A 25,715-nucleotide genomic window follows, 5' to 3' on the forward strand; every position below is an offset into this window, starting at 1 on the left:
AATTTAAATATTATCAGGCAGCTTAGTAGGGTATATTCTTAATCATCACACTGAAATAAATTTTTTTTGTGCAGTGTCCTTCGTTAAAAAATTGCTACGAAACTGAAATATTCCAAAATTAAGAGAATCGTCTTCATAATACATTCATTACTTAAAACCCGCACAAAAAAATATATACATAACATATATATTCCGTATAGCCGATACATTGATGCATATATGTCACATATATATTTTTCTGTGTGGGAAGTACCGCTACTTCATTTTAATGAATAACAAGTATCTAACTCAATGGTAGTATAGTATATCCTATATTGCATCGTAACATTGTTATGTAGTCTATAACTATATTAAAACTAACTCTAATTAAAAACTACGATTGAAGCCAATGAATTCCGATTGAATGTCTATCGGATTACAATCGGATTCAATCGGAACTCAGCGGTTTCAATCGGAGTTTTTAATCAGGAAATGTTCCACTCAAAAATTTTATTTATTCATACCAATTCAGAACACTGTCTCCGATAAGAGAAAAAAAAGTTGTTGATTTAATTATAGAATATTATTAATTCGAATCCAATAGTCAAACGAATATATATATTAGGGTGGTCCGTTTTGAACGACTATTTTTATTTTTTCGCTCCCACTGAAAAATATTGTTGTAGACATTGAAAAAAAAATTCTCTGAAAGTTTTAGCTCTTAATTTTAATTTTAAGTACTTTATATTTGATTTTGAAGTTTTCCCATTTGAAATACATGGGAAAGTTGGGATTTTTTTTTTAATTCTCTATAACTCAGCCGCATTTTAAGTTATCGGGTCGCCGTTTGCGGCATTTTTTAGGTAATTTGATACTCTTCAAAAGTTTCCTCAATAGTTTTACTCGGACTTTAATTGTTCTTTCTGTATCAGTTCTGAAAATAATTTTTTTAATAATAATTTGAGTTTTTAGTTGATATTAACTACATAACAAAATTTACAGAAAAAGTGTAGATAACGATTTTTTAGGAAATTTTATTCGCTACAAAATAGGTCCTCTTAGTTAAGTAGCTTAAGTTCTCCGTTCACGTGATATAGGGATTTTAGTAATTTTGTAAATAAAATATTTGTCAAAAAATTCCACCAAATGCTATTTCATTTCAATTTTAAATCAGCAAATAATTTTCCTTTCATTAATTTAATCCAGTCATTAAAATCAGAAGGGGTCAAATTGATGAACTTCGGAAAAATTTTTGACAAATATTTTATTTACAAAATTACTAAAATCCCTATATCACGTGAACGGAGAACTTAAGCTACTTAACTAAGAGGACCTATTTTGTAGCGAATAAAATTTCCTAAAAAATCGTCATATGCACTTTTTCGGTAAATTTTGTTATGTAGTTAATATCAACTAAAAACTCAAATTATTATTAAAAAAATTATTTTCAGAACTGATACAGAAAGAACTATTAAAGTCCGAGTAAAACTATTGAGGAAACTTTTGAAGAGTATCAAATTACCTAAAAATTGCCGCAAACGGGGACCCGATAACTTAAAATGCAGCTGAGTGATAGAGAATTAAAAAAAAATCCCAACTTTCACATGTATTTTAAATGGGAAAATTTCAAAATCAAATGTAAAGTACTTGAAATCAAAATTAAGGGCTGAAACTTTCAGAGAATTTTTTTTTCAATGTCTACAACAACATTTTTCAGTAGGAGCGGAAAAATTAAAAATAGTCGTTCCAAACGGACCACCCTAATATATATATTCTCGAAGCTAAAATAGATTTCTTCAACCAAAAAGATACTTTTAGTTAAAAAAACTTTTAATTCTCTATTAACAAAGCAAACTTTTGGAGAACAGTCTTCTTGGCTCAAGTTAATAGTTTTTTTTTGTGCGTGATATCAAATAAACGTTGACTTACAAATGGACAGTTTAAGCTGTATATGACACCATCTTCAATATCCGGATTCCAAAATGTTTATGTACCGTTGCATTCGAATCCTGGCTTCATATTTTTTAAGACTATTGCATGTCGATCAGCGTACCATTTTGTATTTGGTTCATGATACGAAACATGATTTTTCAAACGAATGTAATTCACACCTAGATAATGAATTGTTGTAATAAGCATATTTATTCCAGAGCTGATTAAAAAATATCATACCTTCAGCCCAATTTTCCGGGTCACACCTTTGTGATTTTTTATATGTCGTATTATCGATTCGATTCAGATAACTGGTTGCTGAAGCGGTCATATCAACCACTAGTTTTTTATATTCGTTTAAAAACTTCATTTGATCACTACGGAAATTATCTTGAAAAAAAATAAATAATTCTTTTGTTATTTTTATTCAAATTAAAAATTTAAAAAAAAAACATTTTGCGAGACCAGGGGATACTTTTTGGCTTCCTACTCAACGCGTGTAAAAAAACAAATACGAATTATGGTAACCAACCTGTATTTCCAGGACTTCGTTGGCGGAATTCGTAAGTCATAAAAATCATAGTGTATCCTTCACTGACACATGCCAACATATATTCAAAGAGTTTATATAATCTATTGTAAATTGATGATTCACCGCAATAAATTCTATTTTTCTAAAAATATTTAAAGTACACATTTCATTATTTTGGAACTGGAAAAATACTTCTAGAGTTACAATTCGAACGTTGATTTAATAAATCATTTGAATTTTTTAAATATCTTAGAATTTATTTGTCTAAATCATCTCAAACTCGCACGAAAGCTAAATTTTAACGAACTCTTGTAAATTCGACAAGAATCATCTAGATCGGTGAATTTATTAAAAATATTTAAGCGATTTATAGACGTATGCGTATATATGTATATATTCATATTTATACATACACACAAACACACACGCACGCGAGCGCGCACGCAAACAGACATCTCTCAGAAAATGTTAGATTAGCTTCTGAGGATCTTAAAATCTCGACATCTAATGAAAACTCGATTTTTGAAAATCAGGGTGTTGAGAATATCTTCCCGTATTTTCGAAAATTCGCAATTCTTTTCGCAGAAAGTTTAAAAACTTATCCTTTACTAACAGTCTTCTACTTAGAACAAGAAACTTAAATTCAAGTGAAAATTTTTCTTAAGTTATAATATATGATTTTAGGATAAAAGTTTTTTAAAAAACATTAGTCTACAATTAGTCGTATATAAAAAGCAAAAAAAGTTATGTCTCACCTCTAATGATTGATAGTGTCTCCTTGCAATTGAAAATACATTCTTCTCAATGCTATTTAAGTCACTCGATGCTAAATCCCTAGTCCATTGACCAATGAAATGTAGTCTCTGAATCATGCCATGTTTGTGTACGCTATCATCAAACTCAGTAATAGTTCGTTGTGAGGTATTTTTATAACGCTCTAAAAGAGGCAAAAGTGTGAGGCGAAATTCTTCGTCAATATCTTTTGATTGCTGGAGAATATTGTTCATATCTTCTAGATACTCATCCTTAGCTCTGTTAATTTCCATTTGATTAAGGGCTGAGACAATTGTCTTTCCTAAACTGTCTATTGCACCTGTCATGCCATCGATTTTTATACTTATATCATGTATGTCATTAAATGCTTGTGTTAATCGTCTCTGATATTTTTCTTGACTATCGTCACCCAAAGAAACTAATTCTTTGAAAAAGCCTATTAAAGTCATTACATTACCAATAGGACCAGTAGCACTCGCGAATAAATCTAATGGTCCAGATTTTGGTTTTTCAGCGATTAATTCTTCAGCATTTGATAGTATCAAAAGATTAAGTATAATTAAAGAAATTATAAAAAATGGAATTTTGAAATTCATTTTAGTGAGCAACAACCGTACCGAAAACACTAACTGATTCGTTTTAATTTAACAGCATTTGGGTTTCGTTTATATACAATTTTTGAAATAGTTGTTATGATTATTTGATTGAAAAAAACATTATAAAAAAACAAGGACAATTGATGAGACTTATGATAAGTATCCCTACTGATAGAAGTATTTATTTGATATAAATAAGTGCATTTATTTAATACAGTTTTTCAGCCTTCTTTGTTTGAAATAAAGCGTTATTAAGTATTAATAAATATAAGTTTGTCAAATAAATTTTATTTCAATCAAATATATCATTTTGTTCAGCCAAATAATACCTTGTTTAGCTGAAATAAGTATTTGTTTGCCTCAAATATAGATTTATTAATAGTTAATAAATCTCATATTTGAGTGAACATCACCGCGATATTTGACTATAGCACCACTTTTTGTTTATATTACCTATCAGTACACTGTCTAGTCTAGGTCTTTCGTTACGTTTAATTTAATGCTGTTTTATAAATTATAATATTTCATTTTCTTATATATTTTGTATAATGATTGTTATAATCGATGAAAATTAATGACTGTGTGTATTATTTAATTCAAAAAGTTAAAATTAAATGGTACTGTAAATTGTTTGTCATAACCCAACTAAATCAACATCATTTGTCATTTCTTTCTATTTAAATAACCCATTTATTAACTATTAAGAAATATTTATTTGGCTCAAATAAATCTCATTTAATAAATCATTTGTTAACTATCAATAAATCTTATTTGGCTTAAATAAATACTTTTATCAGTGTAGGTTTAAATATTTTTTGACTAATTAAACGAATCATTAAAATAGAATTTCCGTGATTAAAAAAATTTGGGGCATTCGATTCTAATTAACTTATATATGGTTAACAAAGAAAAATAAAATAAAGCAGTAATAATGATAACGTTTGTTATTTTGTATATAAGTCTTTATTAACGTCCAATAATACATTATTTAATTTTTTTTTGATGATTTAAAAATGATATTACATTATTCCGAAGGTATAGATTACCTATTTAAAAAAAAATTATCATGCTCAGGAAAGTAGATATTTTTTTTTTCAAACATAAAATATAAACTATTTTGAGGACAGATTTTAATTTGTATGATATTCTTATTATCATAAAAATTAATGAGCGCTCGAGTTAAAATTAAAACTTAGTCTGAGCCTCAAAAGCCTCAATTCTTTTGATGTTGGACTTGCTGCTGTATGTAATATGTTATTTAAGTCCTCAATGCTCGAAAAGGAACGCATGAAAGTGTAAATCACCTTTTTGAAAAGATGTTTTAACCCTCCAAAGCTAACCATATTTTTAATTTGTAACTTCGAATGAGCTCAGTTCTTTAGCATGATATTGTTACAATAATAGCTGCGTTCTAAGTTAACAAAAATATTTCCAACTGAACGTGAGCGTTTGAGTAGCAGCGCGGCAGCCCTTATGCTACACAAAATTTATTAAGGAATAAAAAATAACAGATAAATAATCACATCAATAAAAATTACATTTTTATGGATTAATATTCAGTCAATACTATTTATTTTTTACTTTTTGCGTATCTGTCTTGATCAATTACTAAAAAAAAAAATTATTAAATGGAAGCTAGTTGAAAATATCTACATGTATCAATTATAATATTTAACAAATATGTAATGAAATATATTTGTCAATAAATGAAATAGTAAAAGAATTAAAGACTCATTGTTATTCATCCTTTATATGATTTACTATAATATATGCATAACTACTTAATCAGATCTGATCGAAACTGATGATGTTGACAACTTCGATATAGTTATATCTGGCCAGATATGATAAGACCTTTTCATGTCTAATGTATTTTGCAATCCAGATATAGTTATACCTGTTTAGATCTGATCAGATATGCTAGATCTGATCATGTCTGATGTATTTTTCAACTCAGATATAGTTATATCTGTTTAGATCTTATCAGATATGACTAGATCTGTTCATGTCTGATGAATTTTTCAACCCAGATATAGTTATATCCGTTTAGATCTTATCAGATATGACTAGATCTGATCAGGTCTGATGTATTTTTCAATTCAGATATAGTTTTATCTGTTTAGATCTGATCAGATATAACTAGATCTGATTATATCTCAAATCCCATATCTAACCAGATATAAATAGATCTGATCAGATATAATTAGATCTGACCAGATATAATTATATTTGGTCAGATCTAATCCGTTTTTCCCGGGTGATCGTGAATTGATGGGAAAGTTTTTTTTTTATCATACATAACTGATCCTCTTACTGCTGATGATATGCGCGTTTTATTTCTCACTAAGAATTTGACTCCTGTTGATGTACACATGCAGATTAAAAAATGATTTATTAATTTATAAAATAATTGCTCGAAAGAGCTAGTCATAGCCCAAAAAATTTATGTGTCAGACACAGACTCAAATATTAATGTACGAAAGTTGATAATTTTGATCATTTATATAATACCTGTTACCAAGTGTCCATCAGGCAATTCTATGTCATCCAATTCAAATGCTCGTATAGCAAAAGCTGCGAAGAATACACGGAAAAATTGTCCTCGTTTGAATTGCTATGGTGTAATAAAAAAGTCAGACCATGTTGCCACCTGCTAAATTGAAATAAATACATGCCAACATTTCTATGACCATCGTAAAATTAACAGCAATTAGATCTCAAGTTATTAAAACCATTGCAAGTTTTATTACAGTCATGGTTGCTTTTGCATTTGCTTCTTTTATTTTCTGTTAAGTAGCTAATATAGTCCGGCTTCGCTATGAAACCATAGCATTACAAACAAGAATAATTTTTTTCCGTAATGTATATTACAAGCAAAGTAAGAAGTGAAAATGACAATCGTGAGACACCATTCGCTAAAAAATTTTGTTACATCGAAAAGAGGAATCCTATTAAGCTTTTCAATGAGTATCTCTTACACGGAGAAAAAAATATTGTTCCTCGAATGATCTAAAGTATAGCAATTCATAGATCGCTACCACAACAATATGTATACTTATGGTAACAATACCGTATCGTTCCTGTAACTATCTATTAGATAGCTGTGTGCCCTAAACGGCTGCCCGTAGTCACAAGCTTACACGGCACTACCTAACCTATTTGAGCATCCATTTTAGCGCCTTTTTTGTGTATCGGCTATAATTGTTGCTAACAGATGCTTAATAAATGAATTATTTTATTTAATCAGAATTATTTATTTATTATTTATCTATTAATGATAAAGATTTTTAAACGTCTTATATCATTTGCAACGCACATGACGTCTGATAGGGCTCAGAACGATACGGTTTAGCTGTCAGAACGATACAGTAGATCGTTGCAGTAATAATCTAGTAAATAACTTTTTCGTATAGTTACTGTAACTATACAGTATACTTCTCAGAACAATATTTTTTTCTCCGTGTATGAATCTTCGTTATGGACTAGGGTGTTATACACTCCAAAAAATCGCAAATAAATTTTGAGTACATAAAGATTTTATCACTCTTCATCAGGATTATTAACACTTAGTTCTTCCCAAATCTATACTTTTGTTCAAGAAGAACCGTACACAAAAATTAAAAATTTCAAGTTACCAACCCTTTGAGATTTTCTTTATTTTTCGTAGTTCAATGCAATACATAACTTTAATGGGCTTGAAGAGCTTAAACTTAGTTCAATGGAGTGTAATTCAAGTTTACTCGTTGTTTATAATTCATGAATATTCCAAATAATTTTTCCGTACATTCTATATTAATTATCAGTTTATTAATATAGAAAAAATGTTTTATCAGTTTATTAATATAGAAAAAAAAGAAGTTGTCCTTCCAGTAATTCTTACACAACTAAACGTATAGAACAAAAATAAATTGATCATGCTATGCTTTCCCTTCTTTTAGTAATATTATGCTTTAGATGATACCATTCATCGTGAGTTGACGGTACATTTTCACTGTATTCATCATTCATACACTTTCCAACGGAAAAATATTTAATATCCAATAAAGTCAGTAAAATCATAAGACAAAACCATTCAATCGCATATGAATACTGTTAGTTCATTTTTAATGTTATCTCAATAAAACACTTTTTAAAATACGGACGTCAAATTTTAAAGTAACTTTAGGGAGAGTTTAATATATAAGATCACACTCGAGTCTGGTAAAAAAATACATCAAAATACTGTAAAGCGTAAGAGTTTATAGAATATGCCAACCCCTATTTCAACATAATCATGACGTCAGCCATCCATAGATATTTAGAAAAGAACAGTGTGTTGAATAGATCTTTTTTATAATTGATTTTTATTTATTCATTGAAAAAGAATCATTAAATACAAATTGTTTTTACTTAAATTCCAATATCGCAATAACAGGAAATATAAAACTATTCAATAAATCGTTATTGTTATGTTAAATTATCGTAAGACGGAAAATAATGTCAAAAAAGAGCAATGTATATAAGGTACAACAACGTCCAGTAATAGACTGATTCTTTATAGAGACAAATATTTTGATAAATAAATTACTCTCTAAACATGAATTAGTAAAAATAAGTGAATATTCACTAATTCGAAGTGCAAATCGAACCGATAATTTCAAGAAAGGGTTCGATTGGCACTTCGAATAAGTTAATATTCACTATTTCAAAGTGCACATCGAACCACTAATTCCAAAAAGTGGTTCGATTGGCACTTCGAGTTAGTGAATATTCACTTATTTCACTTATTCATGTTTGAAGAGTAAATTAGTCAATTTTAAATTTATTTTAATTTTGCTAATCTAATTGAAAACTCATTTCTCGGATGATTTTGTAATTCCTTAAGTACCCCGTGTTGCCCCCCCCCCCCCCTAGCCTCTAAATATATTTATATATTTTTAAATATTGTAACGAATGTGAAACTGATTTTTAAAATATTTGAATAACTAGAAAACGAATGCCTTCTTCTCTTGTTTTATAGAAGCGCGAGTAGAGTCTGTCAGTCATAATTTGACATCTTAACAGCATACTACTGTATATCGATAAACTATATCTCTCTTGCCTTTCGTTTGTGCTTGTAATTGTGGTGTTGTTAGTTCTAATTTAAATGTGTTATGATTGTAGTGTATAAGTGATATTAATTATAAGTTACAAGTTACTACAATATTTTAATTAAATTCAATTAAAAATTATTTATCGATCTTTCTAAATCTTCAAATAAGTCTAGTAAAGTAGCATTTATAGCTTGAGCATGATCTCTGTCAAGGCGAATATTATAATTAGCTGTTATATACTTAAACGCTATAAATCCACCATAGCCGGGTTTACTTTTATAAAATATTCCTAATCCACCTAGAGCGATGGGTGGATTCGTAACAAGTTCTCGCGAATCTATGAACGGTATAATTGCAACATTTCTATCTTTTCTAGAAAACACTGAAGTTGAGAGATCAACGTAATTCAATCCTGGAGTACTTAATTGTGGCAACTGTTCATATAAACTAGCTGGATTTTTTGAATATTTTATATCAATATTATACCTGTAATGAGTTATAATGATAGTACAGTACATGAAACATAATGTTGTTAATTTTAAAATTATAATTAATTACCTAGTTCTATCTGGATCAGGTGTTGGATAGTACCATTGATCGTGAATTGATGGGAAAGTTTTTTTTTTATCATCATACATAGCTGATCCTCTTACTGCTAATGATATGCGCGTTTTATTTCTCACTAAGAATTTGACTCCTGTTGATGTACACATACAGATTAACAAATGATTTATAAATTTATAAAATAATTGCTCAACAGAGCTAATCAGAGCCCTCAGAATTTTTATGCTGAACACAAACTCGAATATTAATGTACGGAAAATTTATAATGTATACAATACCTGTTACCAAGTGCCCATCAGGCAATTCTATGTCATCTAATTCAAACGCTCGTATATTATAACTGAGCTTCACTGTATCAGGACCAATTTCAGGATGCCGCCCATCATCATCTATCCATTTAACGGTTTGGGGGTCTATAATACCATTGACTAATTGACCTTCTCGAATTCGTATCATTACGATATTATTTTTAACAATAAATCGTATTCCGGTAACAACTCTATTAGAAAAAAAAATTTTTTAATTGGCCATTTCGAATAATAATTTGAATTTTTTATTACCGATTATCAGCACTATCAGTGTAATGTTCTCTTAAGCTTATTGTTCGTATACTTGTATCTTGGTCGACTTGTTTATCGCAAGCACATAATTGTTCTAATTTCGAATTATCTCCAGAAGTACATGTTGATACCCAATCTATATTCTTAGGTTTTGTAAAACCATCATTCTGAAAGTGATGACAACTGCTATTCCCTGAATAATTACTGACAAAAATCTAAAATGTATTCGTGATTATTTACTTATATTGTAACGTTATCAGTCAGCTTTGTAGGTATCACATATTTAATTATTATAATATAAAACAAACTTTGGCTTACAAGTGGACAGTTTAAGCTATATATGACACCATCTTCAATGTCCGGATTCCAAAATGTTTGTGTACCATTGCATTCGTATTCTGGCTTCCTATTTCTTAAAAATATTGCATGTCGATCAGCGTACCATTTTGTACTTGGTTCATGATACGAAACATGATTTTTTAAACGAATGTAATTCACACCTAGATAATTAATTGTTGTAATAAGTATATTTATTCCAGAATTGATTAAAAAATATCATACCTTCAGCCCATCCTTCCGGGTCACAGTCTTGTGATGTTTTATATATCGTATTATCAATTTTCTCCAAATAACTGCTTACTGAAGTGGTCATACGAACAACTGCTTCTTCACATTCTTCTAGTATAATTTTTTGTGCCGATCGCCTATCGTCTTGTAAAAAATAAATAATTCTTTGGTTATTTATACTCGAATAGAAATCAATAAAGGAGAATATGTTTTGACGGGATCCGGAAACACCTTCTGTTATCTTGTTTTATGCGTGCATAATAAAAATATGTAAATTATGGTATCCAACCTGTATTTCCAGGACTTTGTTTTTGGAATTCATACGCCATATAAATCGTAGCGTATCCTTTACTGACGCTTGCTAACATGGATTCATAAAGTTGATATACTTCATTATAAATCGATGATTTACCGCAGTAGTTTCCATTGTTCTGAAAACAATCATTTTAAAAACACATTCCATCATTTTGGAACGAAAAATACTTCTAGAGTTAGGCTTCAAACGTCGGCTTATATAATATTTCCAAATGGTATATATTCATAGAATGAATTTTTGTACGACAATGGAACTTAATATGTAAATGTAGTTTTCCGCATATTTTGAAAACTTTACACCGTCAATTCACTCAAAAGAGACTGTGTAAAATCCGCAATAGTAGTTTATCTATTGAGTGCGATCGTGTTTAAGACGCGAGTGTGAAGATTGGTGCCCGAGCCGAAGGTAAGGGTACCAACACACGAGCGTCTTAAACTCGATTGTACTAGATAAATACATTAGTTTTTGTGACAAATATTTGAAATGTACTACATTTAGTGTCCATAAATGGCAGGTTATAAATCCGTGTTAATTTATTTGGTAAGATTCTTTTGAGTATTTGTTGAAAATTAGAGAGAAATCGGTAAGTGGACGAATTAAAATAATAATAAATTTTGTCACACGATGGCTCGTTAAGTTACTTCGATATTTTTTGGTCGTTTGCTACCGCACATGTAACCAAATAATACTTTTTGATCCGATGATGACGTCACTATTAGAACGATTCGGTGTCTTTTTTACCAGCTGTATCTTATCTAATATTTTTGGCTGCTGGCTACACGGAAAGAACGAGATTGGACTGGGTACAATGTCGGATGGTACTGAGTCCCATCTGGTGTGAAAAAAATTTACACATTGGACCTGCTACAATCTACATTGTAGTGGTTACAATGTACATTTAACTCAGTCCAATCTGAGATTGTACTCAGTTCCATCCAAGATGGGGCTGCGTAACATGGGACTGAGTCGAATCCCGCGTGGTGGTGGCTACGATCTTACATTGTAGTCAGTCCAATCTATAGGATGGTAACCAGTCCTATGTTACCGATGGGACCTATTTAAATCTAACATTTATTCAGTTACCATGCTACATTTAACTGACTACAATGTAGGATGGGACTCAGTACCATCTCACATTTATAAAATTTAATGTCGTTAAAGGTTACTTTATTTGAATTTACATAGTTTTATTTTTCAGTGCAGTACAAGTGTTCATGTTCATTTGCATATTTTCATCTTTTTTAATTTATATGTGTTTATTATTAGAGTAAATTATTTTCAATTTTTATTCTTTTAATTTTTAAAAGGTAAGTTGCTAAAAGTATCGAATTTTAAACAATTTAATAACGTTATACATTATCTCAAACACTTTGTCTTCAAACTAATCATTCTTTTTTTTTATTTATTTAATTTATTTTGTATGACCCTTAAAATAATGAATGATACTGAAGTTAGCCGACGTCTAATAATTTTTGGATTTTTTTTTAAGCGAGAAATTATGAAAGAAAAAATATTTCCAAAAATTGCACTTATAGTCTTTTAAATTTTCTACATGTGCATATTTTTAGTTTTTTTTTTTTTTTATTCAAATTTAATTGTTCAAAAAAAAATCGAAAAATTTTTAATTGTCTGCTAAATTCAGGATCGTAAATAATTAAGCATATTTTAAATATTAAAAAAGGTTATGCACAATAAAAGTTTAAAACTTTCTCAATTTTTATATACTAAGTATAGTTTGAATTTTTATGATTTTAATATATTAAATTATTATATTATATATATTTTATGAATTTAATATATCAAATTAATATATTAAATTCATAAAAATTCAAACTATACTTAGTAAATAAAAATTGAGAAAGTTTTAAACTTTTATTGTGCATAACCTTTTTTAATATTTAAAATATGCTTAATTATTTACGATCCTGAATTTAGCAGACAATTAAAAATTTTTGATTTTTTTTTGAACAATTAAATTTGAATAAAAAAAAAAAAAACTAAAAATATGCACATGTAGAAAATTTAAAAGACTATAAGTGCAATTTTTGGAAATATTTTTTCTTTCATAATTTCTCGCTTAAAAAAAAATCCAAAAATTATTAGACGTCGGCTAACTTCAGTATCATTCATTATTTTAAGGGTCATACAAAATAAATTAAATAAATAAAAAAAAAGAATGATTAGTTTGAAGACAAAGTGTTTGAGATAATGTATAACGTTATTAAATTGTTTAAAATTCGATACTTTTAGCAACTTACCTTTTAAAAATTAAAAGAATAAAAATTGAAAATAATTTACTCTAATAATAAACACATATAAATTAAAAAAGATGAAAATATGCAAATGAACATGAACACTTGTACTGCACTGAAAAATAAAACTATGTAAATTCAAATAAAGTAACCTTTAACGACATTAAATTTTATAAATGTGAGATGGTACTGAGTCCCATCCTACATTGTAGTCAGTTAAATGTAGCATGGTAACTGAATAAATGTTAGATTTAAATAGGTCCCATCGGTAACATAGGACTGGTTACCATCCTATAGATTGGACTGACTACAATGTAAGATCGTAGCCACCACCACGCGGGATTCGACTCAGTCCCATGTTACGCAGCCCCATCTTGGATGGAACTGAGTACAATCTCAGATTGGACTGAGTTAAATGTACATTGTAGCCACTACAATGTAGATTGTAGCAGGTCCAATGTGTAAATTTTTTTCACACCAGATGGGACTCAGTACCATCCGACATTGTACCCAGTCCAATCTCGTTCTTTCCGTGTATAGGCGCTAAATGTCGTAGATTTCAAGTGTCTGTCACAAAAAGACTATTTTCACATCAAAAATTTTTTACAGAGTAAATATTTTACCTTACAAAAAAACAAATTAAGTTTATATCTTACTTGCAATCTTGAGTAGTATTCAATCGCTACTGAAAACACATTCTCCTGAACGCTATTTAAGTCATTTTTTGCTAAACCACTTGTCCAATGACCGATTTTAAGTAATTGGTCTAAATATATGTTACCTTCGAGCGTATTATTGGCATATCTTTTGGTAGCTGTGACTGGGTTGATTTTAAAATTGTATAATTTAGAGGGTGGTAGGTATTTATAATTACTGTCAATTTCTTCGGATATTTTTTGAATATTCCATAGAGAATCAAAAAGCCGTCTATTTTCTTCGTTAATTTGTTGTTTATAAAGGGCTGTTACAATCGTAGATTCCAAACTTCTAATTGCTGCTTTAGTGCTGTAAGATTTATTATTTATAGTATTTATATCATCAAAGATCCTGTTTTCTATTTTTTTGCGAAACCTTCTTTGAAAGTTCAATTTCCGAGCGTTGTAAGTCGTGCCGAAAGCGCCAATTATAATATATCGAGCTTTGCTTATACATTTCATTCAACCGCATTTACGCGCTAAATATTATTTCACGTACAGGTTCGACTTTGCTATATTAACGTAGCAATAAAATTTCACAAGCTGTGAGTTCAAATAATTTTGCGCTTTTTATACTTAACGACGAGACTGTATTAGAATTGACGAAAACGCTACCATATGTCGTGACCACACATTACTTTGAATCGCTTAAAAAGAAGTACTAATAAAAAAAGTACATTTAAATAACAAAATCAATGGCCTATTAATTAATTCGAATATAACTGTTGTATTTCTGAAAAATTTGATTTACAATAAATCTTAATTTTACATTTCTGATAAATTGAACTTTCATAGCAGGGGTTGCGAAGAATACACCTCCTCATGGAGTAGGGTATTATACATTCCGGAAAATCAGGATGAAATAAGAATTTAATCACTCTTTATAAAGACTATAAACATTTAGTTCTGCCCAGATCTATACGGTTTTTCAAGAATAATCGTACATCAAAATTGAAAGGTTTATGTTACCAACCACTTGAGATTTGCTTAAAATTTTTGTAGTTTAATGCAATACAAAATTTTATTGGGCTTGAAGAGCTTAAGCTTAGTTCAACGGAGTGTAATTTCAGTGTGTTCATGTTTTATAATTTATCATTTATTTAAATCAATTCTCATTACACTCAATATTAATTATGAGAATTAATATACATGCAATGTAGTATTTTTTTCAACTTCCCGCTATAAAAATTGAAAATTTTCAATAGGAGAGAAGTTATTTTTTTTTAGTAATTCTCACACAACTAAACGTATAGAACAAAAAAGTAATTTGTTTATAATATGCATTACCTCCTTTTAGAAATATTATGCTTTAGATGATACCATTCATGGTGGGTTGATGGTAAATTCTCTTTATTCTCTATATTAATACACTTTCCGACAGAATAATTTTTAATATCCAATAAAGTTAATAAAATTATAAGAAAAAACCATTTCATCGGATCTAAATACTGATAATTCATTTTTGATGTTGTCTCGACAAATCACTTTTTACAATTCGTCGGTCAAAATTGAAAGTGACTTCAGGAAGAGTTTAAAATATCATAAGATCACACTCGAGTCTGGTATAAAAATACTGTGAAGCGCAAATGTTTATAGAATATGCCGACCCCTATTTCAACATAATCATGACGTCAGCTATCCATAGATAAACGGGACAACGTGTTGAATAGATCTTTTTTATAATTTATCTTCATTATTCATTGAATATAAATTACTTTCACTTGAATTTCAATGTCATAATTCTAAGAAATATATAACTGTTTAAATAAAACCTCATTGTTATGGTAAATTATCGTAAGACAGAAAATAATATAAAAAATAAAAAATTAATTATCTAAGGCACAACGTCCGGTGATGGACTCATTCGTAATAGAGACAGATATTTTGATAAATAAATTGATTAATTATTTTTAAAATTCACTTAAACTTTTCTAATCAAATTGAACGATCTTTTCTCTAAGTATTTCGTATTTTCTCAAGTACCCTGTTTTGACTCACTCCCCCCCCCCCCCCCCTCAACCCCTACATGCATATATTATTTGTAATACTTCAATTAATTTCAATTAAATTATTTTTTCATTATAATAAGTCTGATAAAGTGTCATTCATAGCTTGAACATGATCTCTGTCGAGGAGAATATTATATTTGGCTGTCATATACTTAAATGCTATAAATCCACCATAACCAGGTTTACTATTGTAAAATATTCTTAATCTACCTAGAACGATTGGTGGATTAGTAACAAGTTTGCGTGAATCTAAAAATGGTATAATTGCAACATTTTCATCTTTTGAAGAATATACTGATGTTGAGAAATGTAATTCAATTCTGGAGTACTTAATTCTTGATTCTTATCCCTCGAATCAGCTGGATTTTTGAAATATTTTATATCAATGTTCGTTCTGTAACATGAAACAATATGAGTTAGAATGATAGTACAGTGAATACAGAGTATTTTTAATTTTATAATTGTAATAAATTACCTAGGTTTTCGCGTATTAAGAAGATTTGAATAATACCATTGATCGTGATTTGATGGGAAAGTTTTTTTTTTGTCATTATGCATAGCGGATCCTCTTACTGCTAATGATATGCGCTTTTCATATGTCTCTATGAGTTTGACTCCTGTTGATGTATACACGCAGATTAACAAATGATTTATTAATTTATAGAATAATTGATGAACAGAGCTAGTTATAGCCCACAAAAATTTAATGTAACATTTTAATGTAAAAATTTAATGTACGGTAAATTGATAATTTTTACAATATATACAATACCTGTTACTGTTATGACCAGAGTAGAGATCACAAAAAAATTAATAATAATAATGATAATGAGATAAAGACGAAATTATTTATAAATATAAAAGAACGTAGAAACAACTAATAAAAATACTGAGATCCCTCGGATAAAGATATGTCTATGTATATAAAAGATACATATATATATATATATATATATATATATATATATATATATATATATATATATATATATATTTTTATTGGTTGACAATTCGTACAATAAGTAACTTAAAACACAATAAATTAAAACAGTATGCCTGTATATATGTATATGCGTATTAAGGCTTATTGTGTTATGACCAGAGTGGAGAACACAGAAGTCTTAATATCAAATTTCATCGTACTCCGATATAAGAAACAATCGCGGCACATAAGCAGTGGTATTGTCACCACAGTAGCCCACTCCTGGAAGGAGGACGATACGCGTAACGATGAGATCTAGAGCGGTGAGAGCTGTGTGTGTTCTTCTATATTCAAATGTAATTTGTTTATTGAGAGTAACGATACGGTATTATTATTACAGTAACAAACACAGCGAACACATCAAAATTACAATTATAACTTGTATCACCTAACGAGGTAAACTCTGAAAACACTTCACACAAAAACCGATTCCCCATGAATACATTCATCACGTTTAATAAAACACTAAACCGTAGTCGCAACTGAGCTAAGGTTCTGATAATTAAATACTACGAATATACTAAATCTATCGGTAGGAAACTATATATATCAATAAGAACCAGTGCCCGAGTGCCTGCATATACACATAAAAGAAACACACACACATGTTCTCTTGACTATCTGAAAAACAATTTCATAAAGATATAACATAATAGTTAATTCAACATGCACATGTATATCCATATATATGCATGCTTAATTGAGATTATCAAAAACCCTAGAGAAAAGGGCCTTTAAACGGTTATTATACTACAAATTGCATTTATCATTAGAGGATCATTATTATTAATAATATAATAGTAAGAATAACTTAACAAGTAAATTCTTTTAAAAAAATATATAATAAATTAAATAAGGATAGTTTGAATAATAACTCGATAAGAGAAAAATAAATTCATATACATCTATTGATATGTGCAAGTGTGCTCCATGTCGGCACTTCCGTTTGCAGAAGGGGAAAGGGGGCAAGAGTCCCAAGTCAACGAGTAAGATTAATAAACATCAGTATTATTTCTTGATTTCTTATTTCTTTATTACCGCAGCCGAGTGATTCATAAGCTTAAACCTTCGGTTCTGACATCGCGCTTGTTTATTTTACCAAGCGACTCCCCTACCACCTCTGGTGATAAGTAGTACTCCTCAAGGTGTCACCCTTCCATCCGTGACCCAAGGGTCAAGCTTCAATGACGCGTGCCGTGGTACCAGTACGGATGAGGCTATTACTTGACCAATCAAGTGCCCTCATTTTAATCACCAACGACTCTTTTTCTTTTTCTGCTCCCGACCACGATCGGTGGTCGCCCTACCACCTAGAACTCTTTTCCTTCTTTTCTTTTTCACGATATTACTCCTCGGACCCACTATTTTGGGTACTCTCGTAGGGGTCTAACAATTCTTTTACCACCTTTGGTACCAAGCGGTGTCTCCTAGATGACACCCTTTCATCTATCAATTTGGAAGTTAAACCAAGATAACTTATATCATCAAGGACAAATCTATATTTAATTGACCAAGGTGATCGTTTCCAGAACCTTCTTACGCCAAATTATACAATTTCTCACTTCTCAGAGGGATGTCAATTCCTTCAAGTAACTGTTATTCAAATTAGAGATATGAAAAGGACAACTCGAATTTAAATAATTAAAAAGATAAATTAAATATCAATTATACTTCTTTTTCTGTTTTTTTCTCCTTGAGTTAATCTCTATTTATCCTTGGCTACTGTACGTACAGGATATGAATCACTAGCGGAGAAGTGCTCAGAAGTCACCAGAGACCCAAAAAGAAAACTAAATGCTGATAAGACTTGCAGTTTCTTTTATTACAAGAGCAGAGGGGGCAGTCACAGCGTATGACATTTCCCCTCGATTTTAGTCTATATAAACTCGCGGTTTTTCAGTCCAGCGGGTTGTTCTCGGTTCGGTCCAGTCGAGTCTAAGCCTCTGTCGCGATTTAACATCTTCGCTCGCCTCTTTTAAAATGTTATTTTGTAAACCCCTCAACGATTTAAATATTAATAATCCACGCGATCAACCTAGAGGTACTAATCAAACAGAATTTAAACGTGGAATCTCTACCTCGGTTTTCATACGGTCGGCAATAACTGAACGCTCTTCCAACCAACAACAACTTAATTGTACAACAGAATCTGAATAAACTTCATATAATCAACTGTAAGTTCTCAAGCTTGTTTATTATTTTTAAAACAATTCTTCATACTGATTACTATTTCATACTCATTACCGTAACGACGAGGTCTCCGTCGCCCGAGTAAAGGACTTAAGTGTCTTGACTCAAAATAAGAGACTGTGTTGTATGTTAGACGTAACAGTTACCAAGTGCCCATCAGGCAATTCTATGTCATCTAAATCAATCGCTCGTATTTTATAACTGAGCTCCACTGTATCAGTACCTTTTTCAGGATGCTGCCCTCATCATCTATCCGTTTAACGGTATGGGGGTCTATAATACCATTGACTAATTTACCTTCTCGAATTTGTATCATTACGATATTATTTTTAACAATAAATCGTATTCCGGTATCAACGCTATTAGAAAAAAAAATATTTTTTAATTGGCCATTTCCAATAATTAATTTAAATTTTTAATTACCGACTACCAGGACTATCAGTGTAATTTTCTCTCAAACTTAGTGTTCGTATACTAGTATCTCGATCGACTTGTTTATCGCAAGCAGATAATTGTTCTAGTCTTGAAGTATCTTCATTAGTACATGCTTATTCCCAATGTGTGTTTTCAGCTTTCGTAAAAGTATCATTTTAAATAAGTTGACAAATTTTACACTGTAAAAAGAGCGGTGTTAAAAATGGACTCATTTTAACTCCGCCCGGTGTTAAAATAAAATTACACCGATGTAGGAGGAGTAATTCACCGGTGTTAAAAATACCGGTGTTTAATCAGGGTAACCGGTGTAAAGGCGGAGTAAAAGCGGGGTAATGTTTGACCGAACATTTTGGATCCTCTATCTAGTTGCTGCCAGACTCTAAACCAAGTAGATGTGGTTGGAGAGGATTTTAGCGCCGATCACTGGGTAAAAGATAGGAATTCCGAGGGCTACTAGTCCAAGAGAAAGTATATACAGTTTAAATATTAATATTCAAGACTTATGATAAGTATCCCTACTGATAGAAGTATTTATTTGATATAAATAAATGCATTTATTTAAAATAGTTTTTCAGCCTTATTTGTTTGAAATAAAGCGTTATTAAGTATCAATAAATATAAGTTTGTTAAATAAATTTTATTTTAATCAAATATATCATTTTTTGCAGCCAAATAATACCTTATTTAGCTGAAATAAGTATTTGTTTGCCTCAAATATAGATTTATTAATAGTTAATAAATCTCATAATTGAGTAAACATTACCGCGATATTTGACTATAGCGCCACTTTTTGTTTATATTACCTATCAGTACACTGTCTAGTCTAGGTCTTTCGTTACGTTTAATTTAATGCTGTTTTATAAATTATAATATTTCATTTTCTTATATATTTTGTATAATGATTGTTATAATCGATGAAAATTAATGACTGTGTGTATTAGTTACTTCAAAAAGTTAAAATTAAATGGTACTGTAAATTGTTTGTCATAACCCAACTAAATCAACTTCATTCGTCATTTCTTTCTATTTAAATAACCCATTTATTAACTATTAAGAAATATTTATTTGGCTCAAATAAATCTCATTTAATAAATCATTTGTTAACTATCAATAAATCTTATTTGGCTTAAATAAATACTTCTATCAGTGTATGTTTAAATATTTTTTGACTAATTAAACGAATCATTAAAATAGAATTGCCGTGATTAGAAAAATTTGGGGCATTTGATTCTTATTAACTTATATAATGGCTAACAAAGAAAAATAAAACAAAGCAGTGAGTGATGACGTTTGTTATTTTGTATATAAGTCTTTATTAACGTCCAATAATACATTATTTAATTCTTTTTTGATAATTTAAAAATGATATTCAGGAAAAAATGATACTCAGGAAAATAGATATTTATTTTTTTCAAATATAAAATATAAACTATTTTGAGGACAGATTTTAATTTGTATGATATTCTTATTATCATAAAAATTATTTAGCGCTCGAGTTAAAATTGAAAATTTGTCTGAGCCTCTAAAGCCTCAGTTCGTTTGATGTTGGACCCGCTGCTGAATGTAATAGGGGTGGGAGGGGCAAAAGGGGGTACTTAAGGAAATACCAAGTTTTCGAAGACTCAAATACGCTAAATCTTTTTTTTTTTTTTTTTATTATTTTCAAAGTAAAGAAAAGAAATTTTCAGTTACCGTTGAAAAAAAAAATTTTTCATTCCTGCGGGCAAAGTGGGGTACCTCCTAAAGAAGGTAGAAAAAAAAATTCTGGATTACAAATGAATTTGATTAAATTAAATTTTTTGTAAGTAATTCACACGAAATAAAATTCTATTTTACATGTTTATTGGATGCAAAAGAAAAAAAATAATTTTTAACAGTTTTTATCATAAAAGAAACGTCATTGATATTTTTCAACTGACAATTGATTTTTCAAAAAGTTTATCAACAAAAATTCAAAGTAACGCTTAATTATATTTACAGAAGTGATTTTGGAATGTTTAAAAACCATTTAAAGTATAAAATGTTTTTTTATAAAATTTAGGGGGTACCCCGTTTTGCCCCCCCCCCCCTTCCCCTATATTGTCCGGGTCAAAAAATTAGATCTGTTTTAAAATAAATGATAAATTCAAACATTTTCCCGGGTCAAAAAAATTGATCTGTTTTAAAATAAATGATAAATTCAAATATTTTTTCTTGAATTTAAGTTTATAAATCGTATTCATTTTATATAAGAATTTAATCTGTTTTTGCCCGTACTATTCCTTATCTAGGCCAATATTAGACTTATTTTCGTATGATATTTAGTTTGTTTTAAATCGCGTTTAGACTAAAAACAGACTTTATCATTATAATTCATGGTCTGTGTTCAATTGTTTTTAAGGACAAAAACAGACTTTATTTACTATAATTTTTAGTCTGTTTTTCATCGCTCTTAGATCTAAAACAGGACTTCTTACAAATATAAATCATAATAATAATATAGATTCATAAATTTATTTTAATTTTCTTGATATTTGAAACATGCTAATGCGTTTCGGTAATACGATGTCACAAGAATTTTGATGGATTCTAATGCCAAAATATTTTCGATTTTATCCAATAAATAAGCAAAATTTCTTGACATTTTAAGAGTTATTTTGTTACTTTTATTCAATACTATAAATATTCAGTCACGACAACTAAAATATAAAGTTGTCAAACTTTCATTAACTGTCGACTTTTTAAACAAAGGACACTAAATAAATAGTAAACAAAACATAATCAATTCTGTAACTCAATATATTTTTTATAAATATTGCCCATAAATAAAAATATTACAAGTCCATGATTTAATCTAGTTTAGTCCTTGTAAATTTTCAGAACTGAAATTTTTTAAAGTTAAAAAATTAATGTAGTTTTTTCTGCCGTAACGCAAAATCAGATCAAATTTTTTGACCCGGATTACGACTTGATAAGGATATTTTAATTAATTTCTATTAAATTATTTCTTCACTCTAAATATTTAAGCAAGTCTGATAAAGTAGCATTCATAGCTTGATCATGATCTCTGTCAAGGCGAATATTATATTTAGCTGTGATATATTTAAACGTTATAAATCCACCATAACCGGGTTTACTATTAAAAAATATTCCTAATCCACCAAGAGCGATTGGCGGATTAGTAATAAGTTCGCGGGAATCTATAAATGGTATTATTGCAACATTTTCATCTTTTGAAGAATATACTGATGTTGATAAATCAACGTAATGCAATCCTGGCGTACTTAATTCTTGATTCTTATCACTTGAATCAGCTGGATTTTTAAAATATTCTATATCAATATTATACCTGTAATAAGTCATAATAATAGTATAGTTGATAAAACGAAGTGTTTTAAGTTTTTAAATTATAATAAATTACCTATCTATATCTGGATCAGGTGTTGGATAATACCATTGATCGTGAATTGATGGAAAAGTTTTTTTTTTATCATCATACATAGCTGATCCTCTTATTGCTAATGATATTCGCGTTTTATTTCGCACTGAGAATTTGACTCCTGTTGATGTACACATGCAGATTAGAAAATGATTTATTAATTTATAAAATAATTGCTCAACAGAGCTAGTCAGAGCCCTCAAAATTTTTATGCTGAACACAGACTCGAATATTAACGTACGGAAAATTTATAATTTTTACAATATATACAATACCTGTTACTAAGTGTCCATCAGGCAATTCTATGTCATCTAATTCAAACGCTCGTATGTTATAATTGAGCTTCACTGTATCAGGACCTATTTCAGGATGCTGCCCATCATCATCTATCCATTTAACGGTTTTGGGGTCTATAATACCATTGACTATTTTACCTTCTCGAATTTGTATCATTACGATATTATTTTTAACAATGAATCGTATTCCGGTGACAACTCTATTAGAAAAAGAATAATTTTTGATTTGCCATTTCGAATAATAATTTGAATTTTTAATTACCGACTATCAGCACTATCAGTGTAATGTTCTCTTAAACTTAGTGTTCGTATACTAGTATCTTGATCGACTTGTTTATCGCAAGCACATAATTGTCCTAATCTTGAATTATCTCCATCAGTACATGCTGATTCCCAATATGTGTTTTTAGCTTTCGTAAAATTATCATTCTGAAAACGATGACAACTGCTATCTCCTGAATAATCACTGACAAAAATCTGAAATGTATTCGAGTTTGTTTATTTATTCTTCAATATTATCAAGCAACTTCATAGGGAGTATATGTATTTATCGTGATATAAAACAAACTTTGGCTTACAAGTGGACAGTTTAAGCTGTATACGACGCCATCTGACAAAGCTGAAGGATTCCAAAATACTTGTGTACCGTCGCATTCCTTTTCTGGCTTCATATCTTTCAAGTATTCCGCATTTCGATCCCAGTACCATTTCGTATTAGGTTCATAATACGAAACGTGATTTTTTAAACGGATATAATTCACACCTAGATAATTAATTACTTAAATAAATATATTCATTCCAGAGTTAATTAAAAATTATCAAACCTTCAGCCCATTTCTCCGGGTCTCAATTTTGTGCTTTTTTATATTTCATCTCATCGATTGTATTCAAATAACTGCTTGCTGAAGCGGTCATACGAACAACTTTTTCTTTATATAGACCGAATTTATATATTTGATAAAAACGCCAATCACCTTGAAAAAAATAAATAATTCTTTGGTTATTTCTATTCTAATAGAAAATAAAAAATAAAAATATCTTGTCGCAGGATCGGGGGACACCCCTCGGCTTCTTGTTTGATGCGCGTAAAAAAAAAATATGTAAATTATGGTAACCAACCTTCATTTCCAGGGCTTCGTTGTTCGAATTCGTAAACCATATAACTCATAATGTATCCTTTACTGACGCTTGCTAACATGGATTCATAGAGTTGATATACTTTATTATAAATTGAAGATTCACCGCAATAATTTTTATTTTTCTGAAAATGATCATTTTAAAACACATTTCATTATTTCGGAACCTGAAAAATACTTCTAGAGTTAGGCTTTAAATGTCGGCTTATATAATATTTTTAAATGGTATAGTTTTATAGATTAAATTTTTATATGATAATGTAGGGCAGGCAAAACGGGGTATTCCCGGCATTCTGTGAAAAAACAAAATGTTTTTTCTAAATGCTTTTTCAACATTTCAAAATCACTTTTGTGAATATAATTGAGCATTATTGTCAATTTTTTCATTAAACTTTTCAAAAATCGAACAATGTTAATGACTTTTGTTTTATGATAGAAACGATTAAAATTTTTTTTTTTCTTTGTATCAAATAATCATACAAAGTATCATTTTTCTTTACTCTCTAAATATAAATTAGTAAAAATAAGTGTATATTCAATAATTTCAAGTGCAAATCGAACCACTAATTTCAAAAAAAAGTTTGGAAAATCCAAAAGTGCACGACTCATAATGCTTATTATAATTTGATCGTAAACATTAAAATATTCCGTCAACTTCGGATTTGCTCGTTTTTAACGACAATTTATATGCAACTTGTTATATAATTCGTCGTAAATTTACTGCACGAATTCGAATGCAAACTCACTTCAAAAGTTGACTAGAAAAAATTTTTCGTCAATTTTCAGGCAAATTTTTACATCGATTTATTGTTAATTTGACTTGATCAATTGTGAAGTAATTTTTTACCGTGAAATTGTAGAAAAGTTTATTATAAATTCGCTTACCTTCTGAAATGGTAGGAACGAACATTAATTACTTTTTTTCGTAGTAAAAATTTACCTCTAAATTGAGCAAAGATTAACCGCAAATTTTTCTTTCCAACTTTTGCTGCCAAATTGTCATTAAATTCAGGCAGAAAATTTCAGCCGATTTCAATGTCAAAGTACAGTCAATTTCAAGCTGAAGTAGCTATTAGGGTACCTTCAGTATCATAGACAACAGTATATGACAAAACTAATAATTACAATATCATGTAATAATAAGGGTAATAACGCAGGCAAAATAAAATAAATAAAATTTGGAGTACAAATTTTATTTATTTATATAGAAATAATGAACAAAAAAAAAATTAAATTTCAAATAAAAAAAAAAAAAATAAATTCCAAATGTAAAAAATTCCGAAATTTTTTACAGCACGATCTGTGAAAAATTTTAAGTTTTTTTTTCTATTTTTATTTTTTATTTTACTTGCTTATTTATTTATCATTAAAAAAAAAAAAGATTTAGCGTCTTTGAGTCCTCGAAAACAT

At 29.3% G+C, this 25,715-nt stretch overlaps 2 protein-coding genes across 2 annotated transcripts; both read right to left on the minus strand.

Annotated features, from left to right (window-relative positions):
- Positions 1-8,890: 8,890 nt before the first annotated feature.
- Positions 8,891-11,552, minus strand: LOC130666731 (uncharacterized). The gene is made up of 8 exons (XM_057467966.1): positions 11,534-11,552; positions 10,866-11,007; positions 10,571-10,720; positions 10,328-10,509; positions 10,010-10,224; positions 9,728-9,948; positions 9,444-9,582; positions 8,891-9,371 (listed from the first exon to the last, which is right to left on the minus strand). Exons 2-8 carry the CDS (start codon positions 10,942-10,944, stop codon positions 9,014-9,016), a joined length of 1,344 nt encoding a protein of 447 aa, XP_057323949.1. The 5' UTR covers positions 10,945-11,007; positions 11,534-11,552; the 3' UTR covers positions 8,891-9,013.
- Positions 11,553-22,260: 10,708 nt separating this feature from the next.
- LOC130666765 (uncharacterized) lies at positions 22,261-24,404 on the minus strand. Its single transcript, XM_057468019.1, has 7 exons — positions 24,289-24,404; positions 23,994-24,143; positions 23,748-23,932; positions 23,432-23,646; positions 23,149-23,369; positions 22,856-22,994; positions 22,261-22,783 (listed from the first exon to the last, which is right to left on the minus strand). The coding sequence occupies exons 3-7, from the start codon at positions 23,838-23,840 to the stop codon at positions 22,444-22,446; spliced, it is 1,008 nt and encodes a 335-aa protein (XP_057324002.1). The 5' UTR covers positions 23,841-23,932; positions 23,994-24,143; positions 24,289-24,404; the 3' UTR covers positions 22,261-22,443.
- Between the last annotated feature and the right edge of the window lie 1,311 nt (positions 24,405-25,715).

This window comes from Microplitis mediator, chromosome 4 (assembly GCF_029852145.1).
Source record: "Microplitis mediator isolate UGA2020A chromosome 4, iyMicMedi2.1, whole genome shotgun sequence".
Classification (NCBI taxonomy): domain Eukaryota; kingdom Metazoa; phylum Arthropoda; class Insecta; order Hymenoptera; family Braconidae; genus Microplitis; species Microplitis mediator.

Coding starts and splice junctions, on each gene's coding strand:
- LOC130666731 (XM_057467966.1), bottom strand. CDS start 10,944: ATGTTAGCAAGCGTCAGTAAAGGATACGCTACGATTTATATGGCGTAT. Junction 9,949..10,009: donor ACTGATAGTGCTGATAATCG/GTAATAAAAAAT, acceptor TTTTTCTAATAG/AGTTGTTACCGGAATACGAT. Junction 9,583..9,727: donor TGATGGGCACTTGGTAACAG/GTATTGTATACA, acceptor GTACATCAACAG/GAGTCAAATTCTTAGTGAGA.
- LOC130666765 (XM_057468019.1), bottom strand. CDS start 23,840: ATGAAGCCAGAAAAGGAATGCGACGGTACACAAGTATTTTGGAATCCT. Junction 23,370..23,431: donor ACTGATAGTGCTGATAGTCG/GTAATTAAAAAT, acceptor TTTTTCTAATAG/AGTTGTCACCGGAATACGAT. Junction 22,995..23,148: donor TGATGGACACTTAGTAACAG/GTATTGTATATA, acceptor GTACATCAACAG/GAGTCAAATTCTCAGTGCGA.